The sequence below is a fragment of the Copidosoma floridanum genome, unplaced genomic scaffold, assembly GCF_036245765.1.
Source record: "Copidosoma floridanum isolate Cflo_tuat_1 unplaced genomic scaffold, Cflo_Japanese_pri ptg000021l, whole genome shotgun sequence".
Lineage (NCBI taxonomy): Eukaryota > Metazoa > Arthropoda > Insecta > Hymenoptera > Encyrtidae > Copidosoma > Copidosoma floridanum.
This window is the reverse complement of record NW_028321898.1, coordinates 29,454,700-29,481,223: the sequence shown is the minus strand read 5'-3', so window position 1 is coordinate 29,481,223 and position 26,524 is coordinate 29,454,700. Positions and strand designations below refer to the sequence as shown.

At 45.3% G+C, this 26,524-nt stretch overlaps 1 protein-coding gene across 1 annotated transcript in view; it reads right to left on the bottom strand.

Annotated features, from left to right (window-relative positions):
- The window catches only part of blo (bloated), a 180,523-nt gene extending 164,239 nt beyond the window's left edge, over positions 1-16,284 (bottom strand). The window contains exon 1 of the mRNA XM_023390494.2: positions 15,936-16,284. Coding sequence (XP_023246262.2) covers positions 15,936-16,200 — 265 coding nt within the window. The 5' untranslated portion in view covers positions 16,201-16,284. The remainder of the gene's footprint in view (positions 1-15,935) is intronic.
- Between the last annotated feature and the right edge of the window lie 10,240 nt (positions 16,285-26,524).

The following is a 26,524-nucleotide window of genomic DNA, read 5'->3' as shown; positions in this document are numbered from 1 at the left end:
TTGCATGCTTTATTGGGATAATTTTATTTCACACATGATAATCGTCGGTGATTACCAAAACTAATGGTCAATGCCAATTGCAGCAAATTTTTTTTTTTTTTTTGCTTGTAACATGTAGAAACAATGTCTGGGGTATGTACTACTTTAAAGATTTGTACCAAAGGAGCCTCATACAACTATATCAAAAGGACAAAGTCAAAACAAAGTAAATACTATTGTACTCAACAATACACATCTAAAGACCTTTTGATTATATTAGTTTTCTTGTTTTAATTAAACAATGACTCTTGTGATTGTAATAACATTGGAAATTACCAACTTGAGGAGGATGAGAAACACGTTGCACGCGCGTGCACGGAGTGGCGTATAATTTTACAGTCGTCACGCGGTATCAGTTTCGATAAGCCGATCCGACGAATTTCACGCCCGAGCTCGGGATCGAGTGGCTTTACTCCTCCCCCAAACTTGAATTTAAAATAAATACGATCGCAGAGGCGACGCACGCATTTCGTAATCTTCTTTGCTCCCCCTACACTAACAAATTACGAAAAACGACCATCATCAAGGGTGTGGCATTAGTCCTGACAAATTTGTGATAAGCGTCGCGATGAATGGCGCTTTGACGATGCGTGAAGAAACTCTCGACAAACGTGAAATGTATTAAAATTACCCTTTTTTAGCCTTACGAATTGGTCGAGTAGTATTTTTTTTTTCTTTTTTGATCGAATGAGTAATGCAAATATTAAAATTTCCCAAACGACAGAAGTTTGCTCATTTATTGCGTATTTATAGGTACAACCCTCCGGTAGAGGAGGAAGGTAGGGTGGACCTGTCCTCATTGTTTGCTCTTCGTTGAGTATACCAAATAATGTGTACTTTTACCATGAATAATATGAGTATAAATAATTCAATAAACGCTGAATTATTGAATTATTCTGGGCCCGGCAAAGTTGTCTCTTTGGTCTTTTATAGACCTAATGTTAGTCCAGAAAATCGGGAAAGTCAACCAACAAACAGGTATTTAATTCAAGCAGATATACATATATACCTATATACCAGAGACGACAATCCAAGTACATGGAAGCAATAGACGCATCCCGGAACGGCACTCAATCTCAAAGGTCGACATAATTATTCGTCGCGATAAGCTAAAGCGACCCGCTTAACCTTCTCCCCCATCGTCTTTGCGAATAAGATACTCGTACACATACTCGTACTCGGCGTGTATATATAATTATCACCACCGCAACACCGTATACGGAGGTGAATCCCGAACTTGTATAGGTATACATATATGGGACTGGCCAGGCACACGCGCTCCTCGTGATGCATACAGTGTATACACACATTAACAACAGCTCCTCCGACTGGTTGAGTTATGGCGCCCATTCCGGTGGCGAGCGCCGCTAATTTGTATTCGCGCTGGCTTCACCTTCTAACCCCTCTCTTAATACGTACACGATACGGGCATACCCCCCCAAACGCTATATGTGTAATAAGAGAGGATACGCCGTAAGTACATGGACCCTCTCTCACGCACGCTTTCGTAGGCGCGCATCCTGTACGCCGGACGTGTCTCCCCCGAGAGAGAGAGAGAACGGATCCCATGTCCCGCGGGACGTGAGCTGCTAACCCGTGATCTCCTCAAGCTTGTTCTCCCTCTCGAGCAACGGGGCAACGGGTTTTTCCGCGGCACTGGTACGCGAGCCAACGGGGCCTTTTTCTACTACTCCCTTCCGTTTCTCTACGATCGGTCCTCGAGGCTACTGCACGCGAGACGTGTCTCCCCCCTCCCCAAGGGGGAGGCTTGGCGCGAGGCCCGTTCTTGCGGCTCTTCCTCTCAGTCCGGCGGTGCAAGTGCCTCTGCGTTGGCAAATGTATCTTGGTACATACCCCTCCCCCCCCACCCTCCTACTTGTACACGCGAGTTGGGAAATTCCATTTTACATTTCTATGCGATATGTCCTGTTATTACAATCTCTGCGTATAATTTTGCGTATATTTCTCGATGACGAAATAATAAAAGACCCCCCTCGGCCCCCCCCTTTTTTTTTTAAACGTAAAATGACGTTGTTTACGCGTAACAACGTTTTTCCACCGTCATTCGGGTAATTTGTCCGCATACTTTCACCTTAACAATTTCAAAAGTGCGTTTACACAATGTATCACGTATATAAAAGCTACTCGCGAAAATTGCACGCGATTGCGCAGGTATATTATGTCCCTTCAAGAAAATGCAATGCAATGCAAGCGCGCGTTGCATCTTTGGGATTACTCGAGTAGAAAGTTCCGAGGTGCACGCGCGCGCGAGTGAAATTTCCGCAAGAGAGAGAGAGAGAGAGAGTAAAGATGATCGGATGTTTAGTGAGTTCATATACGTAGGTATATAGACACGTATAAATGCAAATTACGGTGATTCGAGAGAGAGACGCGGGTTGTACCGTAAGCGTAAACGCGTGCGCGCCTACTTGAATCCGCTCGCTTTTGATGTATTTAATTTTACGAAGCCGCGTGTAATTATACTGCAGGATCGGTGGGGTCGGGGGAATTATATACATACACGCGTCTTGTACACGAATATGATTAAACGCGGAAAACACGGGGCACGTAAACAATTACAAGTCCGTGCGCTCGTAAATGATATTATATATTATGTATATACACACCGGCGCATAACGTTGTACGGGGAGTATAGGTGAATGTATGGTCAGGCATATCGGAAAATGTAGGCTACGCGCGCTATACTTACGAGACAGTAATAATAATCGGCGCTTATTGCGCGTGTTAACACAAACCGTGTACGTGTACACGTATATCGTTGAATTCAGCGTTTGCAATCAATCTGCCCGCTATGTGTATACATGCAGCATAGTGTAACGAGCCACGGACATGAATGAACACACTACTTTCGGGACGGAGGGGGGGGGAGCAACGAACGGCGCTTTTCTCCTAATGTCTCTCCGGAATACTTATGGCCCAGGCACGCTGTCTGAGAATTATAATATATACACACACAAGTGTGTATATGCTCTCGGTAAGAGCTGCAGCGATGTAATTACAGCAAAGGCAGCCGGTTAACCGCTCGGTCGGCTGACAGCAGCGGATTAAAGGAATGAGAAAAAAATAATCTGCCCCGGCGAATCTCTCGGGCGATCTTTGCGCTGCAGGTACATAATATATATACCCGTATATATATATACGTGATCCGTGCACGCGTGTGTAGACGTATGTATAAAGATGAGGCTGTTGAATCGAGCGCGTGAAGATGCAGGATGTGCTGTGCGGACCGATACGAGGAGACGTGATGTTGTTCTGCAGGTTTAATGTTTGGTAGGGAATCGGATTTTCCTTCCGGTTTCCCTTGGCCGAACTTGCTTGCACTAACTGGCACCAGATTTGCTTCTCCGAGATGATTTTTGACAAAAACAATTCCGAGTGATCGGAGAAATTACTTCCTCGAGTCCAGTTCGAGTTAAAAGTCTCTGTGAAATCAGTGAGGGATGGATTTCAAACTTTTTTTTGTACGATTTCACGCTTGCGAGACAGTGTATTCGACAACTACAAATCGAATCTGGTGAATTATACAGCATGCGTACAATTAAACTCCTGCAATGGTGACGAGCAACGCCAAAGTGTGAGCACGACACTCGTGTGGTTTGCACCAAACGCAACGAGGATATTACGGTCGCGTATAGCTCAGCCAACTCCGACGGGAACATCAGAGCTAGGAGGCAGATGATGGCCCGATAATGGCGCCAGACGCCTGTCTCGCCAACGCGCGTGTACGTAATAAACTTTCGCTGCTCGAGCTGTACTTACACACATACGCTCGACGTGCAGGCATCTTCGATTTCGTCACTCTCGCCGCTGATCCTCGCGCGGTACACGCGTGGGTATGGGTCGTAACCCTTTCTCCCGAACATTCTTAGTCTCTGTGCTCTTCGCGCGCTTCCTCCGGGCCCGAGTCGAAATTGTACGAGTATACAATCTTTATACACGCGGTGCACCGTATGAGCAATATTGTACGGGGACTTTTATTCATCATCAGTTGGACATGCGGTGGTCCGGCGATGGGATCGAAATATCTATAGGTGGAATCTTCTTTTTCGAAAGTGCTTTTGGCCGCAAGTTTTGAAACGTCGTGTGATTAATCGTTTGCTTAGCAATAGTTTTTTTTTTTTTTTTTTTTTTTTTATGTATGGAAACTATAAAAAAGTTTTTCTCTTCCCGTACATGATTACATCACACGAGTACAGGGAGCGGAGCAACTGGAATCGATGATTTTCTTGTAATATATGATAATGAAATTTCAATGTAAGCACGAAAGAAAAAAAAAAATAATAAAAAAAAAGTCGACGCAATCGACGATGCATAATATGTACGGAGGAAAATTCAGGATTTCGTTTAGCGACAAATATAAATGTTTTCACAATGGCTATTTATATACACCCGGGCAACTTGTACGGGTATAAAAGTATTCACGAGAGCGCGATCGATCGTACAGACATGAAAATTATCGTAGACAAGACTCAAGAGAGCCGATATTAGATGGCGCAGAGGTAAATCATACAGGGACAACGTGACTTTCCCTCCCCCCATTTTTTTGCCTCGTGACATGCGTCGTGCCGAACTCGCGTATGTATACGGATAACGTACACTGAGCCGATAAGCGACCCGAGTACTAACGTGATTGAGATATATTTTTTGCGTATGCCTACACTCCCCTGATAAAACTGAGAACAAGTGGGTACACACATATGCACGCGGTATCCTTGACTTTGTTTGTTGCGTGCGGGAAAAATAAAAATAAAAAACTCTCCTTGAGATGATGGTCTTTTTTCACGGATAATTCTTACAATTATGGTCGACCTGTACCTTGAACCTCCGCGTCTTAAATTATAAGGGAAGAACAAAAAAAAAACAAGTCGGGATGTTAATGAAGAGGGGATCGTGGGATTACGGAGAAATGCGCTCGTTACCCAATCAAAGAAGAGCCAACGAAGACACGCGATTATTTCACGTGGATCTAAAATGCAGCGTTTAATATTTAGGGTGTACGTTTATTGCTCGTAAAATATATCAATATACACATATATATGTCCCAAAGGGGCGAAGATCAAGTTGTTTTTCTCCGCATAATAACGAGCGCAGTATGGGTCCGAAACACGCGTCGCAGAGGCAGCGATAAATTATGAAATTCGGGAGACCGAAGTTAAAAAAATGTATATATATATAACGATACATCATTATTCCATATACGAAAGGCTGAGCCGGGCAATTAACAGCGGATACAATGTATTGGTATATACGTGGCGTGACGAATTTACTCATTTATTTCGTTGTTCGCAAGAATAGCACTTAAACACGGCGAAATATAAACGCCTTTTTTTTAAGCGTCACATATTTCAATCCCAAGCTATCAAACAGTCAAATTGGGGACCGTAAATGAGCAAATCGCAGGTCGTTCTAGATCATGAGAACAAACGACGAGGTAATGGTATTAATAATGAAAATACCCGCGCGTGTCAGAACCCAACATTATGTATCCCGTGACTCGCCGCGACTAATGACAATAATCGCATTACCAACGAATTCGCGTTGAAATTAGCCCCCAAGATCGATCGCGGGGCGGCGTAACCTCCTTAAAGCGCGACTAGAAGAGCGCAAAGCTTTGATTTACGCATATACGGGGGACGCGTACAAAGCGGGGATGAGAGGCGAAGCTAAGCGGCTCTGCGCTGCTCAAAGTCGGCGTGCGTAAGTATATGTACGTGTGTGAGGGTACACGCGCGCCCGGGAAGGGAAAGGCCGGCTGGAAATCTGCCGCAGACTCTAATCGGATGAAGGTACGTGTGCACCCTCCACGTCAGTCCCCTCCGACGCTCTCGAGTGTGTTGTAGCGCTATCAAAGCGCAGTTATGCTCGCGATGGCCCCAAAAGTTTAGAGGAAAAGAGCTTTGGAGAGTCTTTGAAGTTCTAAAAATGGTTACGAAACTGAAGGATATACCAAGGGGGACACGATGTCCTGGGTAACAAGAGAGCAAGTTCGGCAATTAGTAGAGAAAAGTGATTTTATCGCGGGTAATAATTTTGCTACAACTCGTTGTTGCGATGTGGAGATGAAATTTTGGAATTTTAACTCTTGATTAGTGACCCAAATATTTAAAAAGTTGTAACCCCGCAAGATGTGGAATCAAGTCAGAAACATTGTTTAACCATTTTTCATGCAAAATTGAGTTGAAGCAAAATTTTTGTCTAAAATAAAACAACAATTCGGTTTGTTTGATCAATGTTAGAGGTTGTTACTTTAGCCACAACAGATAAACAGGAGAAAAAAAGAATCAAGTGCCAGCGCAACCACAAGCCAGATCATACAAGCAAATTCAATTAGAAAAAAAAAAGAAAAAAAGAAATAGATATTAAATAGATGTAATAGAATTAAGTGACTGTACGCGCTGAAAGTTTATATCAACGCGTAGTCCTTTTTGATCAAAACCGATCTAGCGTACGGTACACCGAAAATGTACATGCGATACCCCGCGACGAAGCACCTTTTTTTTCTTTTTTTTTTTTTCTCTTCACACGAACCTCCCATTGAGATTGATTCCCAGCTCTCCACGCGGTGGATATATCGCTTTCATTTCCTCGTTAATTACAGTGATTAATTTACGGCTCTCGATCTCACGCACGCGTAACATAGCCATCGACAATGTGTTTTTGGATTTAAAAAAAAAAAAAAAAAAAATACTTTCAGACACCTCTGGTGTACAGTTTCTACTTACACCAACGCGTGCTCGTTAATAAACGTAGCTTCGGAGTATATTACACGGTGGGCAAGTGTTGAAAGTATACGAGCTAATCACCGCGTACGATCTAAATAGATCTTCCATCGATTACGGGCGTATTAACAGCCGTAATGGAATAAACCTTGTAATGGTGTTCACAGTTCTCTGCGCGGGTAGGAATATGGGTGTGTATACTACAACGACGATGACTATGGAGTACGTGTCTATGTTCATACGTATATGCCCATAGGAATTAGGTACAAGAAAATGAAAGACAGCCCGTGTCGTTGACCAGTAGTTGTGTAGACCCGCGCACACACACGTGTATAGGAACGGTAGCGATGAAACTCGAGAAGCTCGAGCAGATGGGAAGCTACGGAAGATCGAAGAGGATCAGCAGACAATGATCGTGCCGTCCAGGCGTCGTTTCGCTGTTCTCCGACACACACTCACACAAGAAAAAAAAAAAAAAAAAAAAAAAAAAAAAAAAAAAAAAAATTAGTAAGAAACACCACCTGACTAATACAGCAGCAAAAATCCAATTGGCTCGCCTCCTCATTCCCCGACGGTTTGTTTCTTCTTCTCTTGATTCACCGAACCCGAGGCGCGAGGTCATCGCACCAAGCGCGGCAAATTTTTTTTTTTTTTTTTCCTCGTCCTCGCGTCGTGTATATTCTTGTATCTGTTTTTTGGCTCTTGATGTTCTCGCTTGTTCTTGAAAATTTACGTGCGTAAGGAGGACGCGGCCATTTACAAGTAAAATGAATCTACTGGTGATGCAAACCAAAGGAGGAGAAGAAGAAGAAGAAGAGTTTAAACTTGTTGGGCTGATAAAGTTGTACTGTGCAAACTAACGCGGTGAGAAATCAGAGGTTGCAAAGTGGTTGAAAATATTTTATTTAATAATAACTTTATCGTCACTCCAAAAGCCTCATAATTTGGCCAATCGTGACGATCCGTTCAAATTGTTTCCAAGCAATTCAATAACTCAAACGATGAATCAATAAATATAATATACACATGCCATGAATGAATTTTAATAGATTAATCAAAAAGCTAACATTATTATGTGGTAAGGAATTATAAGAAAGGTCTACGTTTCAAAAGATCGAGGCCTTAAAAGTACCATCAGCTGAATACCGATGACGATTTTTTTTTTTAACGACTCAAATCGACTAAGAATTAGATTTTGGAGCTGGTAACAATTTTTTGGCTAAAACAACGTCCGAATCATGGAAATCTAAATTATTTGTAAGAGAGCAAATCGATCAAAAAACCACGAGTCGATGATCCGAGTGACACAAATGAGTGTAACTGTACCCCTTAATCTTGCGGCCCCCCCTTTTTCAACACTCGCGAAGCTCGTCATACCCGCGCATCGAGTCTCCGTTCACCCAAAACAAAGCTCCTGCACCGGGAGGCACAACACAAGTGCCAAAGCGGTGTATTATGTCCCATTTATACACTACTGCTCAACGAGTGCGGACAAGAAAGGAAAAAGCGATGTAACGTACCGAGTATTAACCACCGCATCTGTATGCACATACATGCTCGGGAGGGTGAGAACACCGAACGAGGAGGCAATTTTCCGCGAGAGAGGCGCACGCGCGGGAAACGGGTCTTGCGTTCGCTTAACGGGGCGCCGTAAATTCAAATTTGCGCGCACTGCAGTTCGATTGACCCGTTAAAGGCGCCGGTAGCCCGCAACACAACCGACAAGAGAAGAGGAATCGCATTATCCGTAAGCATGTAACGACCAAATTTCAATTGTCCGTTTTCTCAACTGGCCCGTGCTCGTATCCCATATCGCGAAGCAGGTACCAGTTGCGGTGCATGGGGCACGGTATATTTTATATATATCTTCGGCTTACTGCACGCATATATATATATATATACCTTGCCAGGCCGGAGGGCACGCAGTACACGCACTCGATGGATCAGCCGTTGGAGTATCGTAACAACCGTTGCTGCCCGCGATGCTCGTTGATTATTTGTTCCACTCGCTCGCGGGCTTTTGTATATTGGGCCTCGTATTGGGAACACCGGAACGATATTTGAATGTCGAGTAATTGGAAACCCGCAGGATGAAAAGTAGTGTCTGATGAAAGTACGGAAGAAGTGAATCGGCAATTCGTTAAATTTTTGTTTCATTTATTCGGCTCATGCTCGGCTCTCCAACTTGGGTTTTGAGTAATGTTTATTCAAGTTTTTCCTGAGCAAGTGTGCATGTCGGAGGATGAAAACGTGACATAAACAAATCCCTACCAAGAGCTACCGGAACGAGTCTCGTGCTCCCATAACGACATGTAAATCGGACCACTCGACAGGAGTCCAATAAACGCATGGGGACACCGAGCTACATCGGCTCGAATAACGATAAATCGAAAACTCGGCAATTAGACAAGCGAAATGGCAAAAGGGGATTGAAAGGAAAAAAAAAAAAAAAAAAAAAAAAAAATGAGGAAGCTCGCGATACCGAGCGGTACTATAATATAATCGACAGTAAGTTATAAGGCTGCGGTAGCTCGAAGGGACAACCTACATATGTATACATGTATACCTGAAAGCGCTAGTAGTAACAGCCCGTACCGGTAAGGCCACCGCGATGACGCCGACGCTCGTAAATGTATACATGTCACCGTGTGCGCGACATAACAATAATACCCGATTGCAGTGGGGCTCAAAAGAATCCGTGTGGGCATAAGGAGGGGGGCCGATAGTTGCGCTCGTTCACTCGTTTATTGTGCCCATTAATTTGAGCGCACTTGTACATATAGGAACCGCGTAACCCATACGCAGCCACCGCATCATCATCCACGCATATATACACGTAACAACGTAATGGCACAGCGACGCTCCACGGCTCTCATTGTGGTGCAATACATTTACGGCAGATCTTCCCCTGTTATAGCTCCCTGTGCGCTCCAGCTGTTCTCTCTCTCCTCCTCCCGTTCTTGTGCGCTTCTGATTTTCTACAAAAGTTACGTTCGTTCGATTATTGATTATGGATTGTTTGTCTACTTACCGAAAACATACAAAGGTCAATACCAGTTGCAAATTATACAGAACACGCGCAATCAGAATATCCTTAGGATATAGAATCAGTAGCCCTATTAATGTGATCCATGCGGAGTCCTGCATGCCTTTGCTCATTGACAGGGCCGCTTTTCTTTGTAATTCTTACCTCTCCAAGGCATTGTCTATTCCAACCTCTGAAGTTTTTAGCAATATTGATTCCTATTACAAATCTTTTTCCAATAGAAATTTTGGAAATAATAAAATTTACTGTGACTGCATATTAAATATCCTGGACTTCTGAAAAAAAAATGTTTAAAGCTCTCTTTTCTTTTCTCCAACTTAACTTTGATCTGGGCAAAGAGCTGCAGGATTCAGACAGGCCTAATGACTTAATAGAGGACTTTATCAACGAAAAGAGATCTTGCTCTGTTTATACGGATGGTAGCAAGGTACATAATAATCCTAGTGTTGGCTGCTCAGTCTATTGCCCCGCACTATCTTTCTCGTGTAAAATAGCTCTTGATGGCCACTCCTCAGTCTTTACGGCTGAGTGTGTTGCCTTACGAGCTGCGGTTGATTACATCGTTGATACTGGGATCTCTAGCTCAATCGTGTTCTCAGACTCTCGAAGTGCCTTGGAATCTCTTATTTCCAATAAAATTTCCATCTATAAGAATCCTTACATTTATAGTATCAAAGCCAAATTAAACTCTCATTTGTCAAACAATTCTCTTTGTCATATTGAATTTTGTTGGATTCCATCACATATTGGAATAAAGGGAAATGAGCGAGCAGACTCTCTGGCCAAGGACGCAACCAGCGAATTATCTAGTGATTCCTATAGAGTTCCCTTCACTGACTTTCGTGAATCTTTTTACAGAGCAATGTACAGTAGCACTGAAAAGTGGAGTAAGGGACAGAGTCTCACTAGAGGTACTTTCTATACTTTCAAAATTCATTTAGGAAATCTAAGGGGCCCTGGTTTTTTGGTCTAAACGTAGACAGGTTTTTTACCTCTAGGGTCAATCGTATTACAGCGAACCATTATAACTTGGGTGAGTCCCTACACAGAATTGGGTTCATTGCGAGCTCTAATTGCTCTTGTGGTCACCCCTCGGAATGCATTAATCATGTTCTGTGGGACTGCCCAATTTATGCTGCTTCAAGAGTAAAACTACTTAGGGCCTTGAACTATGTTCTTGGGCCTCCACCGTACATTATTGCGAATATTGTTAAGAGGCCTAATTTTAAAGCGTGCTCTCTAATTTGTGATTTTCTTAAAAAAAAACAAATATTTGTTTGATAAATATGATTAGTTTTATATGTTTGTAAAGCGATAATCTTTAATCGTTTTTTTTTTTTTTTTTCATTTCTAGCCCTTGTGGCTTTAGCTGTATTGAATGCCTATGTATATCAGAAAAAGCTAATAAAACATCATAAAAAAAAAAAGTTCTTGTGCGCCTCTCCTCGCTTTCATTAACAACTTCCTTATGGCTGTTTTGCTTAATGACCGGCAATAACAAACTTTTTCAGCCCCCCTCCCCTTTTAGTGCGTTCACGAGCATACCGGATCGCGCATTGTTCGGCGAGTCTAAAGCAGTGGTGGAAGATTTTTGCATCGAGTCAAGCTTGTTTGTTTATCCACTCGTGTCAAACGGATTTGTCTTTTTTCTCCCCGATCATCGTACATCCATACCTATATACTTTCGTTCGGGCGGGTACTTCTTTCATCTTGTCCCCTCGAAAAGTCGGCTATTTGCCGATTGTTTTCGCCAATAATGCATCCATCTCCTCTCGGAGTATGCATATATGTATTTGTTTTTCATTTGACGTACTTTGCAAGTATTTGTTGAAGAAAACCACAGCTCCCAAGAGCTCCGTACACCGGACACGGCATACACGCGGAAGATCAAAGCGCGTCTCGTACGTGACTGTTTGCTCATCTTCTGGACCATCGATAGGGGTGTTATCGACTCTCATGATGCATATTCTCTCAGTCTACGGGGGGCTCTTGTCGAGAAGGTATTTGCGTACTTGTGGTTTTAATGCGAAACTCTCGGAATCTGTGCCAAATGAAAAGTTCAGGGGAGGGGGTGTACAGATTTTACAAAATTTTAGCTTTCCATCCAACATTTGTTGAATAAACAACAAAAGTGATAACTCCTCTGTACGTGAAAATTCAGATTTAGGAGGTCCAAATAATGGCACGCAAAAAGAAAGTAAAGAAGCTCCAAGCCGGGGACGTGTAACTGGCGATCAGTCGCACGCAAGTGCTGGGGCGCACGTAACACGGAATTATCAATTTGCAAATCACGAGAGCTGCCTCGGGTTAAGTATATTACAAGTATAACCTGGACGCCTTTACGAGAGTGCATATCTGTGACTAGCCACGGGCACTCTTTGCTGCATAATAAGCCGAGCTGCGGAGGCAAATTAAACCACTGCTCGGTGCTGCAACACACATACTCGTGTGTATATAATATATACGTACTTACCGTGCCACAGGGGTAAGGGGAAGGGGGGGGGCAGCAGCAGAGCACGACACGACACAGGAATTTGCCGTGCGCACGTGTGTGTTGGTATACATGTGCCATCGGGTACATTATTATATATGTGGACGGTGCACCCTGTGTGCAGCTATTATGTGCGCGCGACGAAGACCAGTGACGCAATTGATAATTAGTCGGGAGCAGCTCGCCAAGACGCCTCCCCCCTGCCCCGAGTGTACGAGTAATCTTATACGTGTACACGTATGGCGAGGAGGATGAGCGCATCTCTCTCTCTCTCTCTCTCTCTCTCTCTTTTATTTTTCTTTTCTTTTTTTAATTTTCTAGTTGTGCTCTCTGTCTCTCCTCCTCCCTGCTCTTGTAACCTCCACCTCTGCTATACGATGCTGGTATGTGTACATATGAATACATTGCAGTGGGCATATAATGGTTACGTGTGTACTTTAACTTTGTGTATATAGTTGTGGACTTACTCTGGATGTATTATGTGGATGGATGTGCTACTGTTGTGTGCAGAGTTTACGAGAGCGCGCGTGTCTCAATGTATATAAGCAAGCGAGCGGTTTCAAGTCACGTGGAGGAGCCGCCTGCACCACGCGAACGTGTCTCCTTTTTCTTTTTTTCTTTTTCCCTCTTCATCTAGCCGCGTCTTTTGCAACAGGCGAAAACCACTCGAGTGCCACTTATGCCGGCAGATGGTCGTTTTTGCTTCCCGTGTGGGTGTAATAGAATATTCGTACAGCCGCGTGTTTTTCCACTCGTCCCGATGACGATACGTGCTGGAGAATTTTGCAATACCTGGCGTTTCTTGGGCTCATGGGGCGACATGATTGATTAATTGAAAAATTAGCTGTTTTCGCATGAATCATCGAGGTGATATTAAAATGTTTTTAAAAAAAGGTAAAAATACGCGACTCCCTCCACTGTATCCAAAGTTTTCTTGCACTCGATGTACATAACGTTTGAAACTCAGTCACTCCGCATACCTTCGTCTCTTCCCTACGGCACAAGTAGGTATCCAAAACCTCGTTCGGCTTTAAATGGAACTTTCTCACAGCTAAAACATAATGGTATACGCTCAATCCCGTCCGCCGCTTCGAAAGAAAAAAAAAAAAAAAAAAATGCGATTTCAGCTCATCCTTTACGTAATTGAATAAAATCCCTCGCAAATTACATCCCCGGAGTTTCTCTTTTCCTGCACAGCTCGTGTTTACGAGCCGTAAATGCTTAGGTAGGGCACATTTTTATTCAGTTTTTCTTTTTGAACAACAATTGCAGTACTTTTTTTTTCATGTGACACAATGAAATATATTATCATCATCATAATCATAATTATTATTATTATTATATTTATTATTGTTATTATTATATTGTTTATTTCGTTGCGTTGTTATCAGTAAAATTAGTAATGATTCAATTGTTAAATAATCGTTAAAACTGGATAATCATACCTCAGTTGTAATAATATGATGGTAAGCATGTAGCGATTAATATTATTATTATAGTTATATAATCATCATTGTAAGTCTTTAAAAAAGGGTTAATCGTTAAGGTATAAATGCTAGTCAATGAGTACACATTATTTAGTTGAATTAAATTTCCAATTGAAAATTCGGATTATTGTTGTATGGAATTATTGAATGTACTGTAATGGCAATAATAACAATAATGAAAAAAAGGCGAGTTCCTAGTTCGCGTCGTTGTTTCGTTGTGTACCGTTGGTTAATCGGTATAATAGTAATAACAGCGAGTGCCCGACGAGAGAAAACCATCAGCATCACGATGAGAGCCGAATGAGCGACGCGCTTTACGCGAGTAACACCATATCGTCATGAGAATCTAATTGATTTAATTTGCGGTGTTAAAATGAAAGCCGCCCGTATTGTGCGTGTGTGGGTCTTTAATTAACGGAGGAGCGAAAGAGGTGGGGAATTTGCCAAGGAGAGAAAAAAAAAAAAGAAAAAAAAAAGAGGTGGGTAGACGGGCAGCTGATGCCCCAGGCGGGCGCGTATCACCGTCTAATCCACGGGGACGCGCGCGACAGAAGTTATTAAGCAGAATGAGTTAGACGGAGTCGGACGGATCTCCGCGGGTAATTGCGCCCGGGAACGCCGTAGTCGTCGCCGTCGTGCTCTCCCCCGGTAGTACTATTACACGCGCGTTCAGATGTGGGGGGTCTCGTTGATGGCGGTAATTTTTAGATTACGAGAATAATAACACTTGCACGAGTGTCAACAGCCGGCGTTTCACGTATCCTCCAACCGTAAACGTTACCGGGTTATTTGTGGTAAAAATCACCGGGAAAAAACTGCACTTTTGAAGAAAATGAGACACTGGGAAGTGACCGATGATCACCGTGATTGTTCACTCCTCTCGTTCGACCCGGTCGACAAACATATGGAGCGGGGATATATTATATATATTGGATGTATACACACACGCTGCCGCGGTGCTCTCTCACAGCGGATAAAGAGGAATGCGATCGCCAAAGGGAAGGCGGACGACCGGCGCGGAACTGATGGACAGGAGAATCGAGTGGAGGGAGGGGGGGGGGCACACACGCCGCACGGCTTTTTCCTCCTTGCTTCGATCAGCTTGCGTTCGACGGGCAGACGAGCCGACTCCGTGTACATATACGCGTACAAGTAGCCGAGGGAGTATCTAAACCCTTATTCTTCTTCTTCCCCCCCCCCTTGTGAGTGCACCGCCCGCGGGCCGCGTTTTTTCCCCTTACGTCACGAGCACTTTCACCGTGGTGCACACGGATGGATGTACCACCGTATAGTGCGAGCTATTCGGTCTCGCCGAGGGTGGAAATAAGTCAGGGTGGCGTCGCTAAACTCGAAAAGCCCGTCGTCTGTAAGGCGTCGAAGACCCCAGAGAGCTCGTCACGCCCGTATCCGAAGTAACGACGCTCCCAGGTTGGGGGGGGGGGGGTTTGCTGAAAATTCAAATGAAATTCGAGAAGCGGCGACTCGCGACAAAAAGCCAATCTTCTTTGCAGTCGGATAATGGCCGCGCGTGTATATATACAGTATAGCCAGCATACCGGGTAAATTGAGGCGGCTGCGGTGACTGCTCCAACCCTTTCTCTCTTGTAAAATTGGAAAATAAAATAAAATAGGAGAACGACGGGAGGTAAGTATTGCGATATACGGGGACAGGTGCAGCGCTACACTATAGGGAAAAGTCATTGTTCGGTACGCGGTAGTTGTGCGTATATGGCACGTATGGGGGTACACATTACATATATGTATAGGAAGCTGCTGTTCGTTAGCCGGAGCACGACGACGACGACGCTGTGTCTCTCGCGCCCGCGACGCTTACAGTACACACTTCAGGTATATATGTTTTATAAATATGCGCATACATATAGGTACACCCCATGCGTTTTATACCTATACGTGATATTTATTGTGTGAGTGAGTGTGTGCGGGGTAAGTCACACGCATGTATTATATATAGTATAGATACCAGCATCACAGCAGCAGTATAGCAGAGTATAATATTATTATTATTATTTATAAGTGGAGCGTAGTAGGTGAGTATGTATTATTATTATTATTATTATTATGCACAGAGGAGAGAGAGAGAGAGAGAGAGAGAGAGAGAACGTGCGACTCACCGATCCTCTTGACGTGGACGTCCCGATTGAAGGAGACGCTGCGCTCGGCGCTGGGGTTGCTGTTGTTGTTATTGCCGCGGCGCGGTAGCGATCCCCCCTGTTCCAGGAGGGAGGAGGAGGAGGCGCTCGCGGGAGCCATGCCGGTGGAGCTGCGGGGCCTGGCACGGGCAGCGGGGCCGGGAGGGTCGTTACAGCCGCGGACAAAGTCGAGTAGCCGATACTCGCCGGCCGACCTCGGGGACTCGGTGCGCTGAACCTCCGGCATGTCCTCCCTCCCCTGCCGTATATTACGTGGCCGTGTACGGGCGGCGGTGTGTATACAGCTCGGAAGCTTAGCGCGAGACCGCTCTCATAACAGCCCGATCATTCCCCTCCCCGCGGCCACCTCCTCCACCGAGCGGGAGTTGCTCCTTTCTTCCTTCCTGCCTGTCCTCCTCTCTCTCCCTCCTTCCCTCCCTCTCGGATATTTTTTTTTTCCCCCTCGCCCCTTTCCTTCTGATACGGTGGCTTACGTGTATAGGTATATCTATGGGCTGTTGCTGCCTACCTCCTCGGCTGCCCCCTTTTTTTCTTCTTCCCTCCTTCGTTCCTCCTATGGGGTTTCTTGCCCCGTTGCGGATGGCTGGCTGTGGCTGCTGAGTCTGTGTCTCCGCGACCGGGAGAGCCCTGCGACAATCAAAAGACACGCGTTTGCGTTAGCATCAACCTTATTGTGACTAGATTATAATGGCTATGGGTGATTATGAATATAATATGTACGCGAATTCTTTGTTTTTTTTTTTTTTGTTTTTTCCACCCTCTCATACCTTCAGCTGTATAGATTGAGTCATGCACGCGAGTGATTAATTGCTTGTTGCTCGGGGGGAATCTAGATGTAATGGACTGAGCATTTGGGCGAGCAGTTTTGAAGTGTACAAAACAATGCAACGGCACAAGTCATCGTTTACGAGAGTCTTGGAGCGAGTTTGCCATCCAACAGCGAAAGATATAGAGAGGAGAAAAAAAAAAAAATAATACGGGTACACCCCAACGAGAAAACTCTTGTGCTATGTCGACGTCATTACGCTTCGAGTGACGTACGTCACTTTGCCGTGTCCACGGGACACGTTACAGCGTCAGGATTGCGAAAAGTCGAGGGAGTTTTGCCTGTATGTATACTCCTCCCGCTGGATGATGATGAGGTCGATGACAATGGAGATAACAGCCACGGAGCTATACCCGTGCAGTCGATCGAAAACGACGATAGGCCCTCAACCACGGCGCGCGCACACGCAGGTAGTCGAAGCGTATATTTATGTACGGGACACACGCGTGCCTACTATTATTTCGTCCCTTTTTCCCCTCCTCGTTTACGCACGCACAACCGGGCAAAAACACGAGCACCTCTCCCGCGCCCCTGGGACCAATTGAGCCGAGCTTTTGCGAATCGGCACTGCAACGAGATGACACTCGCGTTACACAGGCGTGTAAGGTAAACGACGTGTGCTTGTTGTGGAGAGACGGCTGCTCGCGGGAGTTTCGTCAAGGTGAGAGCTGTACTTACACGCGCGGCTCGTGCCTCCTCCTCTCGTTTGCACACGTGTACCATCACGTACAGCCGGAGCGCGAGCGCGATGTTCTGCTTTACGACTTTCACTTCGTTTCAGAACAAAGGGAGCCTCTCTCTGTGAATTTACGAAATCTATAAATAAGCATTTCCCTGCAACAGTCGAGTATATTATAATACATATACTTACGTACCGAGTGTATTGGGGTATACACGCGCGAGATAGAGGACGTAATTACGAAACTTCATTTGTACGCTCGATGTATGTACGTACAAACTCGAGGGGAAGAGGATTAAAAAGAAAATGGGTCTTTGTCGTTCGATTACTTCGTTTGCATGTTCATCCATTGCGATTATACGGAGGGTGTACGTGTGTTTGTTTGGGTCTTGGCATTTTTTTAATACTATATGAATGCATCTGTTGAATAACTCGTCCCATCTGGTTGACATATTGGACGAAGAGACTGTACTATCAACGCGAACAATCGTGATTTGATCGAGTAGATGTAAGATCCGTGAAAATCGATGATGATTTGCCGATAATTACGAGCTCGCGAGCAGTGGACGCGACGAGGAAAAAGGAAAAGCCAGACGAGGGGCAGTAGCAACGTTCTCCTCTCGTTTGTCGGGCAATTAAGGCCAATCAACGACAAAGTCATCAAAGGCTTTCCCAACGAAAATTGGGAAACCCCGTGTTTTTTTTTTTTTTTTGTTGGTCCCCGTGTCGTGTTGTTACGTAACGCTCATTCACGTGAAGATCTGGCAGCGTCGTGAGCACACACAACAGTGTCCACCTATATACCAGCCGGTTGGCGCAATGGGACATAACTTTCGTTAGTCCCCCTCCCCCTTTGGTTTTACGCTTTTGTTCATTCATTCATTTGGAATTTGGACATATGTATAGTGCTTGGATGCAGGTATTTATCATATTATCCTCTTCCCTCCCATCGGAGCGAGAAAGATGAATGTACAGAGTTGGTCACAGGTAATAAGGTTTTTCGAATGAGCTCCGTGGTGTGATAAATGATATTTTATATGGCATATATATCCATGAGGTCCTAGTTGATAAATAACTTTTCATTGAATTTCAATGTTAATAAGCTTGGGGTTATAACAATGGGATTGTCCATTACAATGGTTCTTTTATTTTCACCTTTTGAAATATACAGATTAATTGCGAAAAACTGCAAGTGAAAGAAACCTGTACGATAAACCCACCCCACCGTGGGGTTGCCCTGTAGCTTTGGGTCAGGAGAAATTGTTGCTTGCCAACATATCGCATGTTCTTAAAGGTCAGCGTATACAGTACACATGGACAAGATACGCCGTGGATGGTAACGCTGCGATAAAGACAATCGTAGGAAAAATAAGAAGAGCGAGACGAGAATGGGACCGACCGTGGGGGGACAAAGCGAAGAGCCCGCACCGACTCGACAATTAGCCGTGGAGTAGCAGAGAGAGAGAGAGAGAGAGAGAGAGATACGCGCAATTGATGGTACATGCATACACGGGGCTCGAGTCACGAAAACGTCGCGTTTAAAATGCCGAGCGCAAGAATCGTCCACTTTGTCGTTCGGCACGTATCGCGCATCGACAGCAGATTTTTTCGGCGCCAAAGCACGCGACCGGACTCGCAAATACGGACAAACTGGTACAAGTGTGCACACGAGCTGCAAAACTATCCGCATCCGATCGGGTAGGGGGTGGGGGCCTCCACCGCGCGGGCCAAAGAACCACGCGAATTAAGATGCATCATCGCGCCCGCCGCGACGACCGCTGGCGATTTTTCTCTCTACAGAGCGCACACCGTGTATAAACATCGGTTATAATGGCATCGGTGTACGAGAGAGCACAAGCGCGCCCTTGAAGACAATGGGGGCCTTTCGTTCTCACATCGCTCCCGCCTCCCTTCCCGGTGCCCATTCAACGTGTACATATCCATACATACATACCCCCCCCTACCACCACCTCCTCCACCCCCAACGTCATCATCTTGCAAGGTCATCTTCGGCCGCGCGCGACCGACAACTCTCCGATGCCGCCTCTCCTCGGCTCTATTTCACTTTTCGTTCCCGCTGTTAAGACTACTTGTACCCCGATGGTATATATATATATATATATATATACTTGATTTGCTCTACATGTGTATATATGTATATGTACCCGTGTATACATCTGTTGTTGTAGGTATATGTATACCGCCTGCACCGCAGGACACCGCTCTGTGCTTTGATTCCCTACTACTACTGCCACCCTCTCCCCCGCTCTGTTTCTCGCGGTTATTTGCGGATTCCAACTATACATTCTCCGCGGCGGCTGCTACCGCTGTCGTTACTCGGCTGGTTTTTCTTTTCCCCTCCTTTTGTTGGAACCATTTGTAGGTGTGTGTGTGTGTGTGTGTACACGTGCGCGCTCGCTTTACGAGCTCCTCTGATGCTCCTTGGCTCCGACGAAAATGTACGTGTTTCTATTATTCCACCTCGACGACGTTTGCGACGAGCGCGCGGTGAATCGTGAAACGAGTTTTGAGCCTTTTTCCCCCCCTTTTTTTTTTCTTCCTGATCGAGAAAAAGAGAGACTTGGCGAATGGCTCGTATAGTTATTTGGGGGATGGCGAGGTTGGTTTTTTTCACTTGGTTGAAATGACAATTCATTGCGTTGGGTGGGCAATAAAATAGTTCTTTTGATCGTCATATTTTGGTCAAACGCTTTACGAAAACTGCACAAAGTGCCAGCTGTACGTATAAAATTTTTAGTATACGGATCAATTTACCCCATAACTTTGTACAATATCTTCAATTACTAAATTAGAAACAATAGTGTGGATTCGCATTCGTTCATCTTTACGTAAATTTCAAAATACCTGCTTGCCTGCTCTTATAATCTAGAATCCATCCACGTCTCTTTTCCTCTCATGCATCTCGAATCCTGTACTTTAAACCTACTCCTCGGCACTTCCAGCCCACACCTACAATTTCTTTTCGGCAACCAAAAATCGAGAACAATTGTATGGTGTTTTGTAAAAAGCCACAGCTCTAATTGTATAAGCATTTACACGAGTGAAAAAAAAAAATGAATAAGCTCAAGGCTAATGTACTTGTTTCCGTCAGCAATACCATCTGCATGCAACTTCGGGCACACGACGTATATGTAATGTATATACTTAACGAGCCGTCGTCTCGTCTGGAAAACCGGCGCCACTCGGCACAGCCTTGCACAAGAGAGTAAGTAAAACGTTACAATACAAGCATAGGTATACACACAATACCGCAAGGGCGACACATTTAATGTAAAAGTCACCATGCACTGCACGGATCTAATATTATAATACACATATATTATTGTCACACACAACACAGGTATAGGTGTACCAGTGACAGCGAGAGGACCCCCGATGTATAAATATTACAATGCACCGAGTGGTTGGCTCGTTTGTTCCCCAGCAGATATCGTACCCCCACAGCGCGCCCTGCTATAGTGCTATCGAGAGATCGGCAGAGACAATTCACTACACATGCACACGGAGCCGTATATATTATATAGTCCTCCCGGCGTTCCGCGGTCAACCGGATTAGAAATAGAGAGAGCCCGTGCATATATAATAATATATACGTGCACTGTGACAAACACACAACGGTATATATCATGTAGACAGAGAGCACCGACCAACACTCAAAGAAAAGGGGCTGAATGGAAGAAGTATAGGGACTTTCCGGAGGGACGATGTAATCCACGGGTACAATGGCTTAATGAGGCCCCGTATCTTCGTGACTCGGGAATTCGCGAGGGGCCCGATTTATTTACGAGCAAGCGCGGCCTATCGGTACACACACACACACACACACACAAACACACGACTGCTCGATTACATGCGCTTCGTGAACAGCTAAAATGGAACGCGCTCCCTTCGCACGCGTGAGGCTGCGTATACATGGAGTCTTGAACTTTCAGGACCAGCCCATATGCACGTGTGAGTGCGAGAAAGAGAGTAATATGTTCTTGCTTTTCACTCGCACTCACACAGGCTTATGGCTGGTCCTGGAAGTTCAAGACTCCATGTATACGCAGCCTGACGTGCAATCAGGAGCAATTCGCTGCGCGGGGGGGAAAAGGTCGGTTCGCGAATTCCGGCTACGCTCGCAAAGTCATACGTTCATCCGCCGATTTATCACCGCGGATCTCTCAAAGTGACGTCTCTTTTCGTTCGATGTGGCTTTTTGCGAGAGGATTCGTTTTGGCCGCGCGGCAACGATAATGCCCCGAAATTTATCAGAGAGGGACGATTTCTCCTCGTAACAATTAAATCAAGCACTCGTGCTCTCGCGTCTGTTCTTATTGTACCCTCGTAAAATAAATTTCGACGACGTTCGAGGCGTTATTGCTCCTCGGTGGGTTTAGTTTATCGTCGTTTTTCTTCTTTTACGGGGGCTGGTAATGGTAATTGCTCCGAAGAAATGATATTCGATGCATACACGGTGTGTATTTGGTTCCCCCGAAATCGAATGCAAGGTGTATACACACGAAGAGCGACGGGTGCCGAATTTTACGATGGCCCGTTGGGGAGTTTGACGGAAGGAATATCGATGAATCGAGGGATAAGCGGTGCCGTTGAAGGGGACCATTATCACAGGGATGAAAAAAAAGCCATTTGTCGCGAGAACTGTACAGACATTTATTTGAGGCATTAAACTCCCGAGAATTTACTTGAAGTACACTCACGCACAGGAATTAATTTTTTACAGGAGCAGATTTACTGGCAAAAATCAAATTCAAGTCTCTGTTCTTTTTCGTGGCGGCTTTTTCCAAACGAATTGAGTCACTGAGCAGTTTGAAGGAAAGGAAGGAAACTTAGTATTGGAAGATTTTAATGTCCGTAAGAAAACTTCTCTGCTATCCTACCCCGAATTTTCTCTGCACTCAGTTCACGATTTGGAAAAGAAGATCACGATCAGATAACCAAAAAAAAAAAAAATGTGGAAACCTGCAACATCCGAAACATCAATTAGTTCATCCGACAGACAACACCGATGTTTGGAATTCGTTTTACTTTTTTTTCAAAATGTGTATTTATGCTCCCCAACATCAACTGAAGATGCCCACGGTAAAAAACTTTTAAAGTAGCGAAGTACTTTCCAAAACCATCGGCAAAGCTAAAATACTCTGTTTACTCTGCGGAAACGCGCTCGAAGAAGAAAAAAAAAAAAAAAAAAAAAAAAAAAAAAACGGAGATACATTGTAAATATGTAACAGAGCCTACTCATAAATCAAGGGACAAACGAATGTTTTTCACGGGTGAAATTTAAACTGCGTGCCGTCGACCCCTAATAAAGCAAGCGCGCACGTGCATCGGATGCACACGCATATAATAAAAAGAAGAGAAGAGCGAAAGAAAGGGAAGAAAAGAGGAGCCACGGTATATACAAGGAGACAGTGGGAAGAAAGCAGGTATAAACCTACACGTCACCCATACCATGTGTGATACATGTATACGTGACGACGCGGGAGAAGCTGCAACGCTGTCATCGTAAAAGGTGACGTTAAGGCTGATGATATACCTTACGGCTCTCTTTTCCTCTCGGTTGTACCCTGCTCAAAGGCTCGAAAGACAGGCAGAGAAGATCATCCCCCTCCTCCTCTCCGTGATCCACCAAACGCTCTTTTGACACCGCGACACGAGTTTCGTCGCATCCGATTTTTTTTGTCTGTTGACGCACATGAACAGCACCAGCTAAAAGACGCCCAAGACCTGTTAAACACTCGGGACCAACAAAGCACGATAAACACAAGTGGTGTGGACCTTTGCACGTGTACTTGACATTACTCCGCGCAACCCAAGTTGAAATGGCTCCTCCGTAAGAGAGATTCGTTCGGAACGAGTGAAAGTGGCAGAGCCACCTTGGGAATCGTTTTGATCCCCGGAAGCCACGTGCACACGCGAGAGATGGGTTAATACATCCCCGTGACCCCGTGGCTCTTCGCGCACACGAGCGAGGGACACGTTTCGCTTTGATCGAGTTTTCACTCTCCGAGACAATGGACGAGGCCGAGCGAAACCACACGAGCCACGGTGTATATACATACACAAGGAAAACAAGATGATCCTTTCAAACCTCGTCGGACGAGCGAGCAACAAAAGACATCACCACCTCATCGCCAAGATCGGCACACGCATCCTATATATATATATTGTTACACCCGTTCGCTGTGAGAGATGCATCATCCGCGCGGAGAGAGAAAGGCACACGCGGCAAATGGGCTCCGTCCGCTCTCGCTATTATTTCACGTGCGGAGGAGAACAACACACCACGAGCGAGTACAAAGGGATATATATGGGGGGGGGGGGGGCATCTTTGGCGGGGAAAGCTCATAGCGAGCGTCCTGCACGGGTCATCTGCCGCGTCATGCCTATACACATAGCTCGGATAGATCGGCTCACTTTGCGGGGAGAACGACTTTGTTGTGTATGGTTGCGTTCACGGGTATATTAAAGGGAGCTGCAGCATCACAGCGAACGAGAGCCAAGGTCCTCGTCGCCGGCGTCAATGGCGCGCCCCTCCTATTCCCACCGATGCGAAAAATCGTTCGCGCGTGCGCGCCCGATCACGCCGGGAGATTGCGAGCGCACCCGAGACCTGCAGTACCTTATACACACAAACATATACATGTATTGGGAAAGGGGGAAAAATCAACCCGATCGCCATGACTCCTCCTTCTTATGTGCATGCCCTTAGGACATGGTGCCATGCACGTGTGTCGAAGGGAAAACTCACTGCTCCGTGGGAGGGAGCTGGGGGACCTCTGCCATCCATCTCTCCGGACCCCCCTTTGACTGGCAAAAATGCGATTTTTTTCCGCCAAGGATCGACGCGTGTAATGACACGTTGCCCTCCCTCCTCTAGCTCGAGGTCAACGTTTTCATCACTTTTTAGATAAATATCGAACGCGGGATGAATACTGGACGGGGTCTCCCCCTCCCAACCCTATACGATGTATACAACATCCCTCTTTAACGCTCGTGCTGTATGTAAATGAGTGCACAGTTGTACAATTTGGTTTTTCATCCATTGTCGATTAATTGAACGTTTTTTTCTTCCCTACCATTGTACAGGTTTACGTGTACCAAGGCTCGTTTCCAACTCGCTCTCGCGTCACACCGAGGGAATCTAGTTTAAAGGATCGACCTAAAAACCGATTTATCCGTACGTAGCTCGGGGAATTATTCGTAACGGATTGGCGAGAGAACAATGCGCGAAATGGCTCGGAGTGGGTTGTTTTTCCCAGAAACAATCGCGATATCTTGCATATATCTTTGCCAGGTGCACATAGGCGCGGGGATTGAAAAATCATCGGGGTCAAGCCGAGCAGCGGAGAATTTTGATGAACGATTTCGCGAAAGCAATGAAAACCGACGGGAATCTCGAGCGTTTTTTTTTCCCCTTTGTTGACGAGGCAGAGGAGGAGGAGGAGGAGAAGAAATGAAAATGGCAAATAGATAAATTCCAGCCAGATGGACGGGAAACGTGGGAAAAAAACCCCCAGATACGATTTCGAGGGGAAATATCCACAATATATGTTAAATGCAAACGTACACAAACGAGAGCTTTATCCCTCGTTTTCATGCACTTGCACGCCCAAACATTTCGTTTTGGAATTATTCATGCGCTACTCCCGAGAAATCTCGCAATACATCGATAAATAATCATGCACTTGTATACGTATATATACGCGTAACGGAGAGCAAACTTTTTTTTTCACTCAAGCTGGTGTAACCAAAAGCCGAAGCATGGCCCCCCCGTCTCCAAGTAACGTCCTCGATAATGACGGAACAATAAAAAAAAAAAAAAATGGGGGGAGGAATGGCGGTCGCGTAAAATTGCCGAATTGTTTTTTGTATCGTCCCGCGAGGACGGTTAATCTCAGCGGTCGGCCGTACGGATGAGGGAAAATATTAGGGGGCCTTTTCCTCCTCGAGGGCCAAACCGCGCATAATGGGACTACGCGTGCGTGGAGAAAAAAAAAAAAAAAAAAAAAAAAGACACGGGAGCGAGATGAAACACTTTATAAGATCGAATGCAAACAGCAGCCGCAGCCTCGTAAAATTGCGCTCGCTCGTGCGCGACTTTTAAAACGTTCTCGGAAAGACGTACCGGAGGAGGTGGCCGAGGAGCGTCGAAAGAAACAGGAGGGGTGGGGGCGAAAAAATCGAGATCAGGGAATCCCGAGGCGTCGGCCTCGATGTCGTTAACCGGCTCACTCGGCTTCGTAGGTATACATATACGCACTTACCACGACGGGGAAGGGAAAAATAACGAGAGGACGGGGCATAAAGTGGAGTAACAAGGAGAACGCGTGCTTGGTGCACCGCATATAAATATACAGGCGTTCGGGGGAATTAAGAGCCAGACAGGCCTAATAGTGCAAGGGGGAGGGCAGGGAATTGTTGGGAAGGACGCAGGGGACGCGTAAAAAACCCGAGTAGTTTTAATGCGGGTGTAGCAAAGGTTGCAGGAAGAAAGTGAAACGAAGAGAGAAGGAGGGAGGTGGGTGGAGGAGGGGAAAGTGAAGGTGAGAGAGAAAAAGAGGAAAAAATATGGGGATGTAGTGGCAGAATCGGAGGAACTCGTTCCACGTCGTTATCTCCTTTTCGAGAGAGAGAGAGAGAGAGAGGAGAAAACACAAGCCCGAGCGCGCCCGTTTCGTTGTTTCACACTGTGAACATTGTATATATACATACCACGCGCTATCTCCTTTTCTTTCGCTTCTAGACTCTGTGCCGAATTCTCGCGCCAATAGGGCCTGTTGCACGTATAGGTGCGGACCTACTGACGTCCTTTCGCTCAGATCGATGAATACCGATTTCGCGCTAAGGTCAACCGGGTTTATAATAATATACGTTCACTGTACTTGCAACCAAAGCGCTTTTACCCTTTGTTTATTTATTTTATTTTATATTTTCAATTTTGAGAAAGAGATAAAAGGCTTGGCTTGATTATAAGGGAAAACTAGCTGATCCCGAAGAAGAGTAAGTACGAGAAACGCCCCA